This window comes from Cryptotermes secundus, unplaced genomic scaffold (genome assembly GCF_002891405.2).
Source record: "Cryptotermes secundus unplaced genomic scaffold, Csec_1.0 scaffold11, whole genome shotgun sequence".
In the NCBI taxonomy this organism is placed as follows: domain Eukaryota; kingdom Metazoa; phylum Arthropoda; class Insecta; order Blattodea; family Kalotermitidae; genus Cryptotermes; species Cryptotermes secundus.
The window spans coordinates 686,172-703,153 of NW_019739208.1; the positions used below are offsets into that span (position 1 = coordinate 686,172).

The 16,982-nt window shown below is 40.1% G+C and overlaps 1 protein-coding gene across 4 annotated transcripts in view; it reads right to left on the reverse strand.

Moving 5' to 3' along the window:
• The window catches only part of LOC111871638 (pumilio homolog 2), a 532,614-nt gene that overhangs the window by 19,008 nt on the left and 496,624 nt on the right, over window positions 1-16,982 (reverse strand). For 3 of the 4 annotated variants that reach the window (XM_023864874.2, XM_023864872.2, XM_023864875.2), the window contains 4 exons: window positions 14,631-14,733; window positions 10,065-10,148; window positions 7,096-7,262; window positions 5,010-5,280 (listed from right to left, as the gene is read on the reverse strand). In XM_023864874.2, coding sequence (XP_023720642.1) covers window positions 5,010-5,280; window positions 7,096-7,262; window positions 10,065-10,148; window positions 14,631-14,733 — 625 coding nt within the window. The remainder of the gene's footprint in view (window positions 1-5,009; window positions 5,281-7,095; window positions 7,263-10,064; window positions 10,149-14,630; window positions 14,734-16,982) is intronic. The other variant, XM_023864873.2, reaches the window with a different exon arrangement.

A 16,982-nucleotide genomic window follows, 5' to 3' on the forward strand; every position in this document is an offset into this window, starting at 1 on the left:
AAAACGTAAAGCTATCCCTCTAACAGCCCACAGAGTGGTGAGACTACGAGGCTCCCACATCTTCTAGATATTCAGCTTACACATGGCAGTGAGGTCAGCCTCTATGCTGGCCACCCTTTAGCCACCTGACGATTCCTGGCACTCATGTCTGTTAGACGCTGACTTGACCTGGGGACAATAGTATGGCTGGAAAGATCAGGCCAACTGAAAAATCCAATGACCTCATTGTGAATTGAACCTGCGACCTTCCGGCCTGTAGCCTCAACCAACTACGCTACCGAGTACCCTCATACAGGCTAGATAGCACATAAATGATACAAACTCCGTCCCAAGTGCAAACAATATATATTATATGTCTTTGATCTTGCTCTCTTCTACACTACATGTTTCGGCCTCTAACGGCCATCATCAGGTGCATACTCTTACGTTGCTGCCACGCTGAAGAAAATAACAATGTGTTTTTTAAATGTTAAATTTTAGACTGGGTTCAGCGTGGCAGCAACGTAAGAGTATACACCTGATGATGGCCGTTAGAGGCCGAAACATGTAGTGTAGAAGAGAGCAAGATCAAAGACATANCCCCCCCCCACCAGCAGCAGTGACGCGGCGGGTGAGTCAGCGCTCCCCTCCCCCCCCTCCGCACGGTAACGTAACGGTGACGCAACAGGATTGTTACCGTAGTAACAACGGTTACTACCGCTAGCGTTGCTAGCAACACAGCGCCAGGCAACAAGGCCGTTTTCTGTATTGTCCGATCGAGGCTACATGGGGAGCAGCGAAGGCTATTCACAGTCAGTTGTACTGTAACAGTCGCCGAGTCGAGACGTAGAGTCAGCCAGCCAGTTGTATTCTGGCATTGGGAGTGTACTAATTGTGATACTGCAGATAGCTGTAAGCGTAAATCTGTAATTTGGGTGATTGTGAGTGCGAATGTGAAATAAAATTCGCTACATCAAATACATCGAGAAGTTATTTGTCGCGATATACGCCCGATACGCGACAATATTGTTTGCACCTGGGACGGAGTTTGTATCATTTATCGTGTAGAGTGCAACAGGATGCTTAAATATAATATTAGATAGCACATCTTATTACAGTGGAATCCCAATTTAAGGTTTCCCCACATTTAGTGTTCATTTTCTGGAGTGCTGGCAAAAGCCTCACATATGCAATGCACAGATTACTCCAGTTTAGTGTTTTGTTCTCATTTAGTGGACAAAAATTCAGCCCATACATGAAGCTTGTACCCTGACTTAGTGTTTACATCAAAGGCCATGACTTGCTCAGCTCTGATTTACACATGCTATTTGTTCAAGGTCAGCTCTCAAGTCATAAGCTGGTCAACTAGTGAACAATATGTGTGGGTGCTTGTTGACCTCGAGCAATTAGCAAAAAGAAGCCACACCACGTATTGTCTGCAGTACATGTATACAAATCCGCGATTAAAATCGTTATAATTTACATTTAATTGTGTAAAGGATACATATAACAAATTTATGTGTATTTATGCATGTGCATAACTTGTTCTCACGATTCGATGATTTTTAAAAATTGAATTAGTGATGCTGAACAAGAGGGAGTTGCTGACAATAAGTGACAAACTATATGTGATCAGCAAAGTAGAAGCCACAGCAAATTACCTTGAATTCCTGCCCATCTATATTAAGCAAAATCATATTTTCAAAAGAGAAAATCAGAGATGCCGGATTTAAGTGTGGGGCACAGGCAAAGAAAAGAAAGTGCATGAAGCAACAAATGCATTTCATATTGAATTATTTTTTGATGACTTCTGTAACATACGTTTCTTCATTCTTTTGTTAGACTAAAGGAGATATATGATGTGGACACTAAAGTACAATTTCCTCTTCAAACCACATAACCTCCACTTAAGAAAGTTCCTGATTTATGGTACACATATCCCATCCCCAGAGCAAACCTTAAATGGGCTTTCCACTGTAAATGGATGAGTTTGTCAATTAAGCGTTTCATCATACTGATTACACAAAATGTAATCTATGTTACAGTGGGATTCAAAATGAAACACATGAAGCACGGCTGAATGGACGCACAAGTATGGTATGAGAAATAAAGAAATTCTTTTAACTTTCTTTCTCTTATACAACAAGTTTTGAAATTCACTACTTAACCTTCTGGTGCAAAATTGGGACGAGGGTATGAACTTAACATAGTTCCATTACGAAGATCAGGGAACAGGAAGGGATTGGAAGCCATCACCTACAGAAAGTGCCTTAATGCTATTATGAACAATCGTCATTATGTCCTCAGAATCTCAGGGGTGTAATGAGGCACATGTTACAACAAGATTTCATTCCTGGAACAACAATTTCACACATAATTTCTACAGAAACTGTGTGTGTCAATGGATGTTAATAACCCTTCAAATGTAATACGGTGGATTAACTGACATGCCACACACCACAATTTTATGCCCTTGTTAACAGTTCCCCCAGTGTAGTGGAGGTTAGAACACTATGTTAATTCAGTTCCTGGGTGGGTGATTATGCAGCATGTGATGTACTGCTTCCATCTGCAGCTCATGTGAACTTATACTATGACCCCTTTGCAATGCAGCTTCATTCTACATTCACTTTCTGCACTGCCACATGCCTAGTCTTGTACAGTACAATATTTATAATATGCAAAATACTGACTATCCTAAGTGCTACAAAGCCAATGATGACAGAATGCTACACCACACCAAATATGCAAGCTCCTGTAGTTAGTTATATGCTGCACACAAATGGAATTATTAATTACAGTTCAGCTTTGACATCCAACGAGATCACAGTTATATTCTCGACATAAATCAGTCATTATTCAAAACTACTTTACATGAATAAAATGAGTACCATGGTCTGCTATGGCTTCAGGTGAAGGTTGTCATTGTGTTCACTAATTAATTTATTACTCTGAATTAATTTAATGAAATATGACAAAGCTTCGTAATATATCATACTGACTTAAGGTGCAAAAGATTTTGCCCATTTTAGTTTCTTCTAGAACATATATAAGGCATTTCACAAAGTTTATCTTTATATTCTGAATTCCATTTTCAGTGCATTTGCTAGATAAAAGTTTCAAACAATGTGCCCATAACTTTGCCATGTCTCTCCTCATACAATAGCCTGAGAACTGCAACAGGTTTCTAACAAATTTGATACTGAGGAGGTTTATTAAAATCTGGTGACCTAGTCCAATGTTTGTTATGAGTGGGCAACAACCTCAGACACTTCACAAGAGGACTCACACACTTTTCTATACACATTGCGACATTCAGCGAATATTTATCAAGTAAAAATGTTTAAAATGAGAGCTGTATTTTGGTACTCAAGACAATTAAACAGGATAGGGTAGAGATGTCAGAATTGTTACTCTATGTGCATATTTTATGTGTTCTTAACATTCCAATAATTTCAAAGGCATGTGAAAACACTATTCACAATGATTAAATCATTTTAACAATTTGCCTTCCAAGTCAAAGTAGGTTTCCATTTCAGAGATATGTAATGTCTCATTTGATAATTTAATCACTTGAAAGAAAACTAGACAGTGTTGTGTAGTATCCTGGAAGCATATGGTAACAACTTGAATTCTAACATCGTCTAAAGTAACTTTTATATCACCACTGCTCCACACTAACTAGACTTATATATACAAAAACAAATTAATATCTACAAGAAACTTGCAGCCATCACATATTTACAGATTGGAAAATTTTTTCTAAAAAAAATACAGTTAAAGCATATTTATGAGTGTATATATTATCTATGTACACATATGGCACAAAGTACGCATGATACAGGGATAGCTGCATCACACATGTCACAGGCAATTCCACAGACACATTATACGGAAGCACTTTATCAAAATTTGCATCCATTAATTACAAATTCAATTAGCTCTGTGTAAAATCTAATATCCTAGATAATGAGTCTGACCTGCAATCAGGTAAATGGAATTGGCTACAGGAACACATTATCTTAAACAAAAGTTTTATAAGCTATCTGTGATTAAAATAAAAAACCAATATGCCAAAAACGTGGGGGGGAGGGGCTTCTTTTATTTTGTGATAAGAACTGGTCTCTCATTAAGAGGATTCTAAATATCATCTCCAGTCAGATCTTTTAGCAGACTTTTCTGCTCACAGACCAAAGGTTTCATCCCTACCACTGACATAACTCCTGGAATACAAAGACCACCGGATTCCAACAAACATTACAGTTATGTCTTCTGTCTACATACTGGGGTTAGACAAAATAATGGAAACACTACAGACACTGTACACATTTCTTTATTTAACATGGTGTTAGACCACCTGCTGCCTTCAATATAGTCACAACCCTTCTTGAGGCCCGTCCACATTACTCACGCTCATGTGTCAGAAGCTTACTGCTGCCAGAAAATCAGGATCTGGAGCTGACGAAGTGGACGCCAAAACTGGTTTGCATACAAACTCTTCGCATTTCTTCACAACAGATATCAGCTCCAGATCCTGATTTTCCGGCAGCAGTAAGCTTCTGACGCATGAGCACGAGTAATGTGGACAGGCCTTTGGAATGAAGTTTTGAACAGTTTAGTGAAATTTTATATCAGAAGAATACACTCAAGTTGCTTTAAGAATGCTGTAGGCAGGAATCTGTTCCTCACTCTAGTCTCCAAAATTTAATGATGTTCAAATCTGGTGATTATGTTGGCCAGGGAAGATGCTGAAGTTCACCTCCATGCTCTTCAAACTATGAGTGAGCAGTTCTAGCTGTGTGAATGGTGGCTTTGTTGTCTTAGTAAACTGCATCAATGCTTGGAAATAATGTCTGGATTGTGAGATGCACCCGATTACCCAACCTGTCCACATACTCCCTTGCAGTAATTCGCCATGAAGGTTAATAATGGGACGACAGAATACTGCACCACCATATTGCTGCCCAAGCCATATCACAATGACATTTGTAACATAATAAAAACACATGCTGTGAAGCAAACTGACTTACCACTGATTGTGGTCCCATTGGACGCAGTAGAGGTATAGAGCGAGGGCTGCTGGTTGCTGTTGTAAATTGATGCCGGAGGTGTGGCTATTTGCTGCGGCTGATTTCCGAGCAGTCTCATGTTGCTGCCTGGTGTTCCAGTAGCATTGACTATTACGGGTGCAGGTGACACCAGCCTCATGGGAGTCCCATTTCCGATTCCCCGAACATTGCCCATCATTATCGACCCAGTCTGATCATAGTATGCAGGTATTACCTGATATTGACCTTGTACCTGCACAAGACACATGCATACACACACATTAAATGTTATGTTAGGCAACATGGAGAATTCATCACTACCAGTAATTGGGAACACATGTATGTTGGGAAATATGTTAATTGATGTCATGACAGCAACAAGAGTAAGTAGTGAATGTCGACAAGCAAAGCACATTTCAAGGATTATTATTATTTCTTACTGCTAGTGGGGTGGGACTAAGTTCCTTGTACTGCGGCCACTTCTGGCCTATTGTACCAGCCCCAGATGATAGGTGAGGGTGATTGTGGAGCAATTGGTGGAATGAAGATTGGCAGGGGAACCGAAGTACTTGGAGAAAATCTACCCCAATGCCACTTGACCAGACCCAGGATCAAACCCGGGTCACCGCGGTGGGAAGCCAGCAACTAACCGCTCGAGCTGTGGTGCGGCCCTACATTTCAGGGATACTGTTTGAATTACAGCTGGAAGTCAGTCATACTATGGGTTTCTGTGGGTTTCCACTGTCCTCCTGGCCAAAATTGGGATAATCCTTTCAAGGATACAACTGCATCTTTCCACATCCTTTCTTTAAAAAGTAATGTGAATATATGTTCACTCCAGTGCCACAATATTAGATAAGGGTTACAACAGTATCCTCATCAATTCTTGATTTTGATTTGCTTGCAAAGATGTTAATACTCCACTCAATTATTTGCACATACAGCAGTCTGTGACCAGTCATGGTGACTGCATTACTGAAAAACATTGCAGTTGTAAAGACCAAGGCTTTATGGGAGATAAGTTCTTCTTATCCCAAGACAACTTCTCTCCTGTGCTCCTGCAGTCCCCCAAGCTCCTCCAAGGGGCAAACCTAGTCACTTTCCTCCTGTCTTCTATTTGCTCACCCTGGCTCCCAGACAGGGACAATGCGAACTGCTTCCAAGATCACTTCTGCTTCTATACAATCCCACATTCCTGCATGCCATGTGCATTGCTTTCTTCCAGCATCATGCTGGCTTACTTGAAGGTGACACATTCACCAAAACATGGATTAACTTTCAGTGGGATACACAGTGTTACATTCCAAAAGATAGATTCTTCGTATCGATATACAGGGTGTTTCACGACTTTAGGGCATAACTGCAGGAGATGATTTCCTAGGTCTTTGTGATCAAAAAAGTTCATACAAACATGTGTCCGATTTTGGACGGTTACAGAGTTATGACCGTTTTTTCATTCCCATACACGCCCTCATGTTAACCGCATCTGTCAGCGGGCGGGTCGCTATTTTTAGCCAGCTACAGACAGAGGGTTCTTGTTATCTCGACACTTTAGAGGTACCTAAGGCGTGGAGGGTTGGTATGTCCGGCACAGTTCACAACCAAGCGGCAGCCTGTGTTGCGGCCGGCGGTGGCATTTTCGAAAATCAGCTTTAAGAACCAATAAATTCAAATTAAAGGTAATTTCACGAAGTTAACTTACATTCATACTTCAAATGTATCATGTATTATGCTGGTTTATAATTTTGTTCCGTTTATTGTCAGTAATTGTTACCTTCTATTCTGAGTTTAAAACGGTCATAATTCTGTAACCATCTCAAAAGTGGAAACATGTTTATATGAACTTTTTTGACCACAAAGACCTAGGAAATCACCTTCTGCAGTTATGCCCTAAAGTCGTGAAACACCCTGTATACTGTTGGTGTGAGTTCTGCTTAATTTTGGTAAAAATGTGCTGCCTGATACATGCACTACCTTACAGTTTCATGATGTGCACTGTTCAGCAGTTCCTTCTGGTCAGTCATGTCACAATCAGTTCCTTGAATCTAAATGTCCAACAAATACATACCTGTGTGAGGTTACTGGAACTGTTGCTAATTTCGGAAGCAGAGGAAGGGGTGAGTGGGCGTCTTTGTTGAGCGGCAGCTGCTGCAGCTGCCCCCTGCTGGATAATGTTGGCAGGGTACACCCCCCATGGGGCTGCCACACCATAATACTGGGGCACAACTGTCGGACCTGTGATGCATGATGAAGCACAAGATGAATAACACTTTTAAATCCAACAACCTATTTCCCACACAACCTAATGCAACCTACAATTACTTCCCTAGTGTGTGAATATAACTCATACATCTAACGTTAACAATTATTCCTGGTGCAATTTTTGTTTTTAGCGAAGTATACTGGAAACTTTCCAGACATACAAATGGAGACTATCAAGCAATACCGTTAATCCATCATGGCTGAACTATACTGGTAAATAAACAAGATTTCAAAATAACCAGTTTCCAAATACCTCACTACAGGGGATGCAACTTGGGGCCCAGATCAAGGCAATGCTATTATATGAAACAAACACAGCTACCATTAATTCAGAAACATAATTTTCAAGTATGCATGCCACTGTATCCTGCTTCTAACAGATCAATCTTAAATCTGACACAGAGAACAAACACTGCTACTACGAGTATATTACACTACATAAGTAAAGCTATCTCTGTACCAGGCTGTGAAGGCCCATAGGGTTGTGAGACGTTGGGGGTCCCACATTATCTAGAGAATCGGCTCAAAGATGGCGGTAAGGCTACCAGCCTTACGCGCCGGCCGCGCTTTACTCCCCAGGAAAATTATTTAATTTATTCTTGGTATTCATTTCTGTTAGAGGCTGAGTTAACCCCAGTGCAAGGATTAGGTCAACTGGAAGAATCCAATGACCTCATCAGGACTTGAACCCATGACCTTCTGGCTTTTAGCATAGCCCCTCAACCATGCTACCGCGTACCCCCACTATACTACACTACCAATAAATTAATTATTACTGCAATTCATAGCATCTATCTAATGTTAACATAACAGGATTCTCTTTATATTACAAAACCAAGCACCTCATCTGGCCCATTACTAGCCATGAGAGTGTACTGCGGGCATGGAGGTGAAGGCCATACCAGACCTTGGTATTGATAAGGTGTCTTACCTATGGGAGAGCACTCCCAAGGCAGAGACTACAACAATTCCTGCTCCTGACAGAAAATAGTCTTATCATTCAGGCTGTAGTCATATACTGCACTGCCACTTACTCTGTTTCAAACTTCCATATTATTTTGCTGGTTAAAATTTCAGGGGGAATCATGTCAGTAAGGTCCTTATTCTTCTTGACAGGGAATATATAAAAACAAAGGCATGAAGAAATTGTTCTGAGATGGTTTCATTTTGAATAAAAATAATTACCACTTAAGAGAACGCTGCATCGAAGAGTTCCAATTACCAAATGTGCACAACAATAGGCCCAACTACACAATTTTCACATCTGAACTCATACCACTGTATTTTTTAATCATACGAGTATAACAGAATTAATAATATTCATCTTGACAGTATCTTAGGGCCAAAACAAGCTAGGCTCATTGATATATAAAAGACGTATAGCGGGATTAGCCTGAGAGCTTCCTGTTCAGGCAGCTCATCACTATGTGGCAACCCCTGAGTGGGATGGGACACACTGTGTTTACATGGCTATTAAACTTTATTATATTCCTACATATGTTAAACATACTCCGTGGCCTGCAGCCCGCAAGCGAACTATACCAACTGTGCGACTGCCACTTGTTGGCGAAGTTAGTGCCAACTTTTGCGGCTAGAGAGTGTCACGTGGTCATCGCAACGAATCCCTATGGCTGTTAATCTCGGTTTTCTAAACTGGAGCCGCTACTTTTCCATTCAAGTAGCTCCTCAATTATCCTCACGAGGCTGAGTGGACCCTGTTCCAGACCCAGTAATTCTCAGAAAATCTGGTAGTGCCGGGAATCGAACACGGACCAACAGGTAATCATACATTCTTGTATTTTCATTCTTCGCCCCCTTTCTTTTTCCTTCACCCTTTTCCTGCCTTTATTTCATTCACGTCACAAACTTGCATCTTGATCCTTCTGGTGGCACTTTCAGAACATACAGCTGCCATGAGATTAGGTTCATTAAAGCCGCTATAGTGTGAGAATGCCACTATATATATAGATAGAGAGCCACAACCCTCACACTGAATGACAGTAACACATTAGGCTCCACATTTCATTCATTTACTTCAAAACAAAAGGCACCATAACTAAAGGATTTAATGGCAAACACATCTGTCTGGTCTTATTCTTCCTCTATCATATCAGGACTTTTGTTGCATGGCAATGAAACTGGTGGAAACCACACCAAACAATTCCGTAAGTATTTAGAAGAGTATACAAAGGAAATGGGTTTCTTACTACTTTTTATTATGAGAACAAATATCAGCAGAGTTGCCCATTTACCGAACTGTCCTGTTCAGCAGGCAGTTTCTAACCTTCTCAGTACATCACAGGGACCATTATTACCAAAAACATCTTACAGGTTATTTTATGACAAATATAGCTAAGAATTGAATTCATATACAGTTCAAAATCTGCTAAAATTACATGTATGTTACATGGAAGCAATCAAACCAAATGACGCTCAATGAATGGTGCATAATATGAAGTCTAGTCACTAGAACATGCAGTTTCCACATTAATTTGCAGGGATGTTAGCAGTATTACACTACACATATTTATATATACATATGTATGTATATAGATAGTCTTATGTTAGTTTATTCTAGTTTCTATTCTGCTTACCATATAAACAACAGAAGTGAAAATATGTCAACAATATTTCTTGCTGAGACACTGTTTCAAATTATTGCAATATAGTTTAGAAAATGTGTGTACCACAATGATAAGAATTTAATTTGCATGACAGGAAACTTCATCGGCTCCAGTTCTGACAGCAACCCAACTAATCACTGAGATTGCTCACCTGTAATGAGTGCACCGACGTACGGTTCTTGTGCATTGATAACGTAGGGGGCACTTGTGAAAGCAGCGGCAGGCGCTGCAAGACCTGCCAGACAGAAACATTGTCAGTTCACTTCTGCTACTGTGAGAGTGACCGGGAAAACTAACCCACTCCCAGCTACTTACTAACATTCTCCCTTGAGTGTATCTCATTATGACAACAGCCTGAAGAAATATTATGAAGTGAGCTACACATTAGAAATGAATTCAAATACCAAACCATTTGCTGATATTTCATCAAGGGACTTGATTTGCATCTTATAACTTTGGAGATTTAGACTGAAAACACGCACACACATATACAGTGTATATATAATTAATGAAGGGCTAGGAGAAAGCTGGACACAGAAATTAACATCACAGTTCTGTCACGCCATTTGCTGCAGCAGAAGAAACACATGTCCAGGAGCACTGCAAAATAGTGCAGTCAGTTTTGCAGGCACCTATATATGATGGTCTTTATTATATTATTAAACCGGGCTTAAAATTCATACATGCACCTGTCAACACGGACTTGTTGCATAGGCAAATGTGAAATTATGTTCAAGGCCCCTACATTAACATAGACTATGAGGATAAGAAAGTATGGCCAGATGCAATCACCAGCATTATCTTGAAGGGAGTTTTGGGTTTCCTATATTAACAAACAACAACAAATGCATTTCTGACAAATAATACACTGTCTCAGGACAGGATCTGTTAATGATGCAAAATGAAAAATAAATGAGGATGGATACACACCCATCAACGCAAGCTCAACAAACTGTTGGAAGCGGGTTTATAAATCTGTACACTGACAGATCCCTGCATGATGAAGCATTCCTTCTTTCTGATATATTCTATATAAATTCACACATCCATTTAGCAAATTAATCAAAGAAAACAGAAGTTATGCACTGTTTATCCACCACCACACATATTAGTATTCTATTATAATATGCAATCTGACAGATAATGACTATTTCACAACGCTGAGTACCCATCTTCAGCATACTACAAGAAATATTCAAACATTTCCTTCTTCTTCCTGCTAACATAATACAAATGAATTGTGTAGGATTTGAGGTTCTCACAATGGTGGTTATGAAGTGCCGTGCAGTACCTCGGAAGTCAACTTTTTTGAGGAACATGTCACCTTCATCTTCAAGGTTTACAAATAAGCCATGCATGAAGCAGCTACAAAGATCTGTTCGGTTCTTTATTTGCTCCTGAAGATTCCTCCAAATCATCATCTGACTTTCAACAGACTACACGTCATTATACCTCGGATGTCAGAACTATCAATCAATGCATTACTTCACACTTTCGAAATAAACAATCAAATCATTGATTTCAAATTTTAGTATACCTCCTGCTCAAATTTATTCATGCAGTGTTTCTCAACTGGTGGGACAAGTTAGTAGGGAAAATAATAATTAATCCAGATACACAAAATTTTCCTGAACTGTATGCACAAGCATATCTACACACAGTTATGGAAATAAAAGATGTACAAAACTGTAACAATCCTTACAATGTAAGATTTGAGGCTTTCACGGTGGTGACTATGAAGAAAGCAGTTTTCTGGGATTTGGCACAGTGTATGTGGTGTTAACCGACGTTTCGGAGAAACGTATCGCCTCCATCTTCAGGGTAGAAGGAAAAATATAAGAAATCCGCAAGCGAAGAGACCGTGAGAACAGGTAAAAGCAGTCTGCTTTTACCGGTTCTAACGGTCTCTTCGCTTGCGGATTTCTTATATTTTTCCTTCTACCCTCAAGATGGAGGCGATACGTTTCTCCGAAACGTCGATTAACACCACATATACACTGTGCCAAACCCCAGAAGACTGCTTTCTTCAATCCTTACAATCTCACGAACTTTATTTTTGTTTAATGATGTCTTCAGCATGGAGAGGATACAGTGTCACTTGGTGGAATGACCAATGAATTGAGAAGGAACTGGATATTGCCTAAACTGGACACCACCCCAGCATCTTCCTGAAGACTAAAGAAACCCACGAAAAACCTCATTCGAATAGCTGGTGACCCGGCAGTCATTCAAAGCACGAATTCCCAAATAAAAGTCTAGAGCATTAGATATAGAACAATTTCTTCCATATCTTTCATTCATATCATACTGAAATGTAAAATCTCACTTCTGGGAAACGAAAAGCTTTGTTAGCATGCAAGATGCAAAAGATCTGAGAATCAGTACATTAATGGATATATAAATGAAATTACTATCTCAGAGTCATCAGCATTAGATGAAATGCCTCGCAAACCACTTCCATGTACCTTCTACTCACACATGCAAATTCCCTGTTCATTTACTCACATCATATACTAACTTCATGCAGATGAGCCCTCCTTCAGAAGCTGCCAGTTGTGCCAAGAATTTCCCAACATTTTATAGAACCAAAAAGGTTCATTAGTGTATTCACAAGAGCCCTCCACTGGTCCCTATCCTCAACCAGCAGAATCCAGCCCATACAACCCCGTTATACTTCTCCAAGGTCCATTTTAATACTATTCACCCACCTAAATCTTAGTCCTCCTTCCTTCTGGCTTTCCCACCAAAATCCTATATGCATTCATCATCTCCCACATTCGTGCTACATGACTTGCCCACCTCATCCTCCTTGCCATGATCATTCTAATTATAGCTGGAGAGCAGTACAAGTTATGAAGCTCCTCATTATGCAGTTTTCTCCAACCTCCTGTCACTTCATCTCTCTTCAGTCCAAATATTCTCCTCAACACCCTGCTCTCAAACACCCCCAGTCAGTGTTACTCCCTTAATGTGAAAGACCAAGTTTCACACCCATACAGAACCACAGGGCAAAATTATAGCTTTGTATATTACAATCCCTGTTTTTAGAGAGCAGATGAGAAGAGAAAAGGTTCTGGACTGAATGGTAGCAAAAATTACCCGAGTTTAATCTCCTCTTAATTTCCTCCTGAATTAAATTTTGATTTGTTTCTGTCGTTCACAGATATCTGAACTGTGAACCATTCTCAACGGATCTGTTAGCTATCTTCATGTCATGATTTTTACCTGCATTCTACTGGCTAGACAGCAACATATACTTTTCTCTGTGTTTACTTCTAGAACAACCTCCTTACTAGCATCAATTAAAGTTTGTTTTTTTTTTCTTAATGGTATATATATTATCACTCTGTAGATTAAAATCATCAGCATAGAATCTCAGTCCCATCTGGTTTTCCTTGACCTTCTTAATGGCATATTCTCGAGCAAAGTTGAAAAGCAACAGCGATAAAGCATCTCCTTGTTTCAGTTTATTTTGTATAGCAAACTTATCACAAAAATTTTTACATATACAGATTTTACTACAGGTTTCATTTAAACACATTTTAATCAGCCTAACTAGTTTCAAGCAAGATTTTAAGAAATCAGAAATTATTTTGTGTGTGTGTGATGATGGCTGCAACTAAAAGGAGATTATGAAAATCAAACATAATATAAATGTAAGTTGTTGTTAATGTGGTAACAGGGGATATCTACAACTGTACACAGACTTTAAGCAGATGCAAGGTTAATATACTCAAATTAGTCCACAAAGTTATAATAATCAGGCGTCTTAAACGCACAAGATTAGATGCCAGGAAGATAACTTGCTCATCTCTTGCATCAAGATGAGGCTGATTTCCTGTTCAAGTGATGTATCTGTTCCATACAAACTCCGTGACCTGTAGTCCATGAGTGAACTATACCGACCAAGCGACCGCCGTTTGTCGGCGAAGTTAGTGCCAACTTTTGCGGATAGAGGGTGTCACGTGGTCAGCGCAACTGATTCCCACGGCCGTTAATCTTGGTTTTCTAGGCCGGAGCTACTATTTCCTTGATATAGCTCCTCAATTATCCTCACGAGGCTGAGTGAACCCCATTCCAGACCAAAATACACAAAATATGGTAGCACTGGGAATCGAACCTGGACCTCTGCATCTGTAGCCAGGAACTCTAACCACTGGACCACAGAGGCGGTCATGTATCTGTTCCATATCTACAAACTTAACCATGCAGAAGATGAATCCTTGCAGAGCTAATGCATAAAGGGAAGTAAGGGTTAAGATTCTGAAGCCTTCAACAAATCAAACCTTGTGTCTCACCACAAACATAATTCAGAGTATACAACCTCTTTATTATATCTGTCACAACACAACTAATATCAAGATCAGACCATTTTCTGCCCTGCTACATGTTTCGGCTACCAATAGCCATCATCAGGCAAACACTGGCTATCAATAGCCGAAACATGTAGCAGGGCCGAAAATGGTCTGATCTTGATATTAGTTGTGCTGGGACAGATATAATAAAGAGGTTGTATATTGTAACACAACAGGATGCATGGAAAAAAAAATCACAGTATTGCACTCACGCTCTCTTTTGTTCATCAGCAAGAGACAAAAGAAGTTACAGCATGGTTACCATTTTGAGACCCTGGCAGTTAAGAACAGAAAGATGGACATCTAGGCAATCTGTACATATGCTATATGCAGCTTGCGGCTCGTAAAGGCGGTTAACTTACCCAGCTGCTGTTGAGACTGGGTGGCGAGGTACTGTTGCTGCTGTTGCAATAGTTGTATCTGCTGTGGTGTCGGTTGCTGTTGTTGCTGGTTCCGAAACAATTGCTGCAACAGACAAAGCAACAGCGTGAACACATTGTTTGGAATCACAGATAATCTTATTGCAAAAATTAGCATTTTATTTCTTAACTCACTCACAGATAACAGGACTACAAATTACAAAACCTGTCAATACACACAACCATCAGCCATTTTGATCCAGTTTACATTCTAACAACCAATTTAAATAATTATATGGTTTCAAAAACTAGCAGATGCTGCATTCAAACTAGAATATCACAACGCACTTAGTTTTATACATGACATTACTTATTTACTGAACAACTGTTACACTTCATAGCATTTTATTTTCTGTATATCATGAACCATTCTTAACAACATAAGAAACAATATATATATAAAGGCATGGTAGGCCGTGCCACAGCTCAAGCGATTAGTCGCTGGCTTCCAACCGCGGCGGCCCGCGTTCGATCAAGTGGGATTTGTGGTGGACAAAAGTGATGCTGGGGCGCGTTTCCCCTGCCAATCTTCATTCCCCCAAATTCTCCATCATCATAATCACCCGGGGCAGTTACAATAAGCCAATCAGTGGCCGCTGTACCAAGTGGACTCAGTTGAACTCCACCCCCCACTAATCGAATTTTAATTTTTTTTTAAAAAGGCATGGTATCTAAGACAGTATAATGGCAGGCTATGGGTTGGATGGTCGGGATTTAATTCCTGGCAGAGGCAGATTTTCCTATTCTCCACAGCATTCAGACCAGCTAATAGTTCACCCAGCCTCCTACTCAATGTGTACCAGGGGTAAAGCAGAGATAGAGTGATGCTGACCATTTGCCTCCAGTTAGTGCTGTGGTCAAGAATGGTGGAGCTATACCTCCACCTGTATTCATGGCGTGGTGTTTAATTAATTATGGGACAACCTTAACCCCTTTCCTTGCCGTGAATGAAGTGGTTCACAGTAGATTCAATGGTAATTCAGCAGCTTCTGAACTTATGGGTTTTATTTCTGAAGACAATTTCAATTAAATTACAAAATATTCACCAGTCTCCATACTTCAACTTGCTTTGAGTGTGTCTAACGCTTATCATCCCCACAAATACGAATACTACTTTCGTTTGAGCAAGGCCACCAGAAGGCAATGCAAAACATGTCTATGTTCACCTTACCAACCTTCACAGGAGTTAATAAAACTGCCAAGTCTTACAACATAAGGACTTCCTTTTCTGGGAAACATATCTGGGATTTCAGGTTCTCACAGCAGAGCCTATGAAGACGGATATTATTAATGTTTTGGAGAAACGCTCAACCTCCATCAACATGACTGATGTGTAAGTTACAGGTACTAAGAAATAACTACCACAGTATGTCACATCATATTCCAGGGACGATCTCATTTCAAAACACATCTGTCGCCTAAGTTCTGAGATCAGAACAATTTAGAATTCAAATACATACTAATGTAAGAGTGTGCAACCGCTCTTACCCCCTTTAGTTTCTGATGTTGTTTGGGTTCCGGTGGCAATGAAAGTCTTCCTCAGGATCGTTTACGGGTCTTGGATTATGAGACAAAGGGTAATGATATTACGACTGCGCACATTACAATTGCTTACTGGTTTAATATATTATTTGCAGAACACGTCTATCCGTCGGAATCACCAAACTAGAAGTCCCCCATGAAGCTCGGACTATATCCTTGAGTTTGGGGACATTAATTCTCCCACCCTCGCAGATATATTCCATCATCGCTTCTGATTCGATCATTCAAACGGAAGGCGGGTGTTACAACTTTGAATCCTCCAATACCCTCTTACAAATTATATCTTCGAAGCCGCTGGTCCAGCGATATTCCCAACGATTCCTGAGACCTCGCTGGACTGCAGCTGCGAAGTGTAATATTTCAAACGATAAGCGGCATCCTTTGCTCATAATATATATATTTATATTGGCTTCACGTAACAACTGACACTATGGCACCACTATTCCGTGCCGCAGGGATATGAGTGTCAGTTGTTTATACTCCGCTACACCAAGTCTTCTTAATATTCCAATTTAATCACTAGCTTAAATTGGACGACTTCAAGTGATGACATACAGCTTTGTTATGAAGCAGTAACACGAAAGGACACATTAGTATCTCAGGGTAAGATGTATGATCATTCTGGACACAAAAAACAGCTGCAGTATTCCTACTGTACACAGAAACGAAGAAGGCATGTTTAAAACTCATGTCTAAAGTAAGGTGTACTCAGTTAATTTTTTCTCAATGGCCCTTCCAGCCCATACAGGGCCC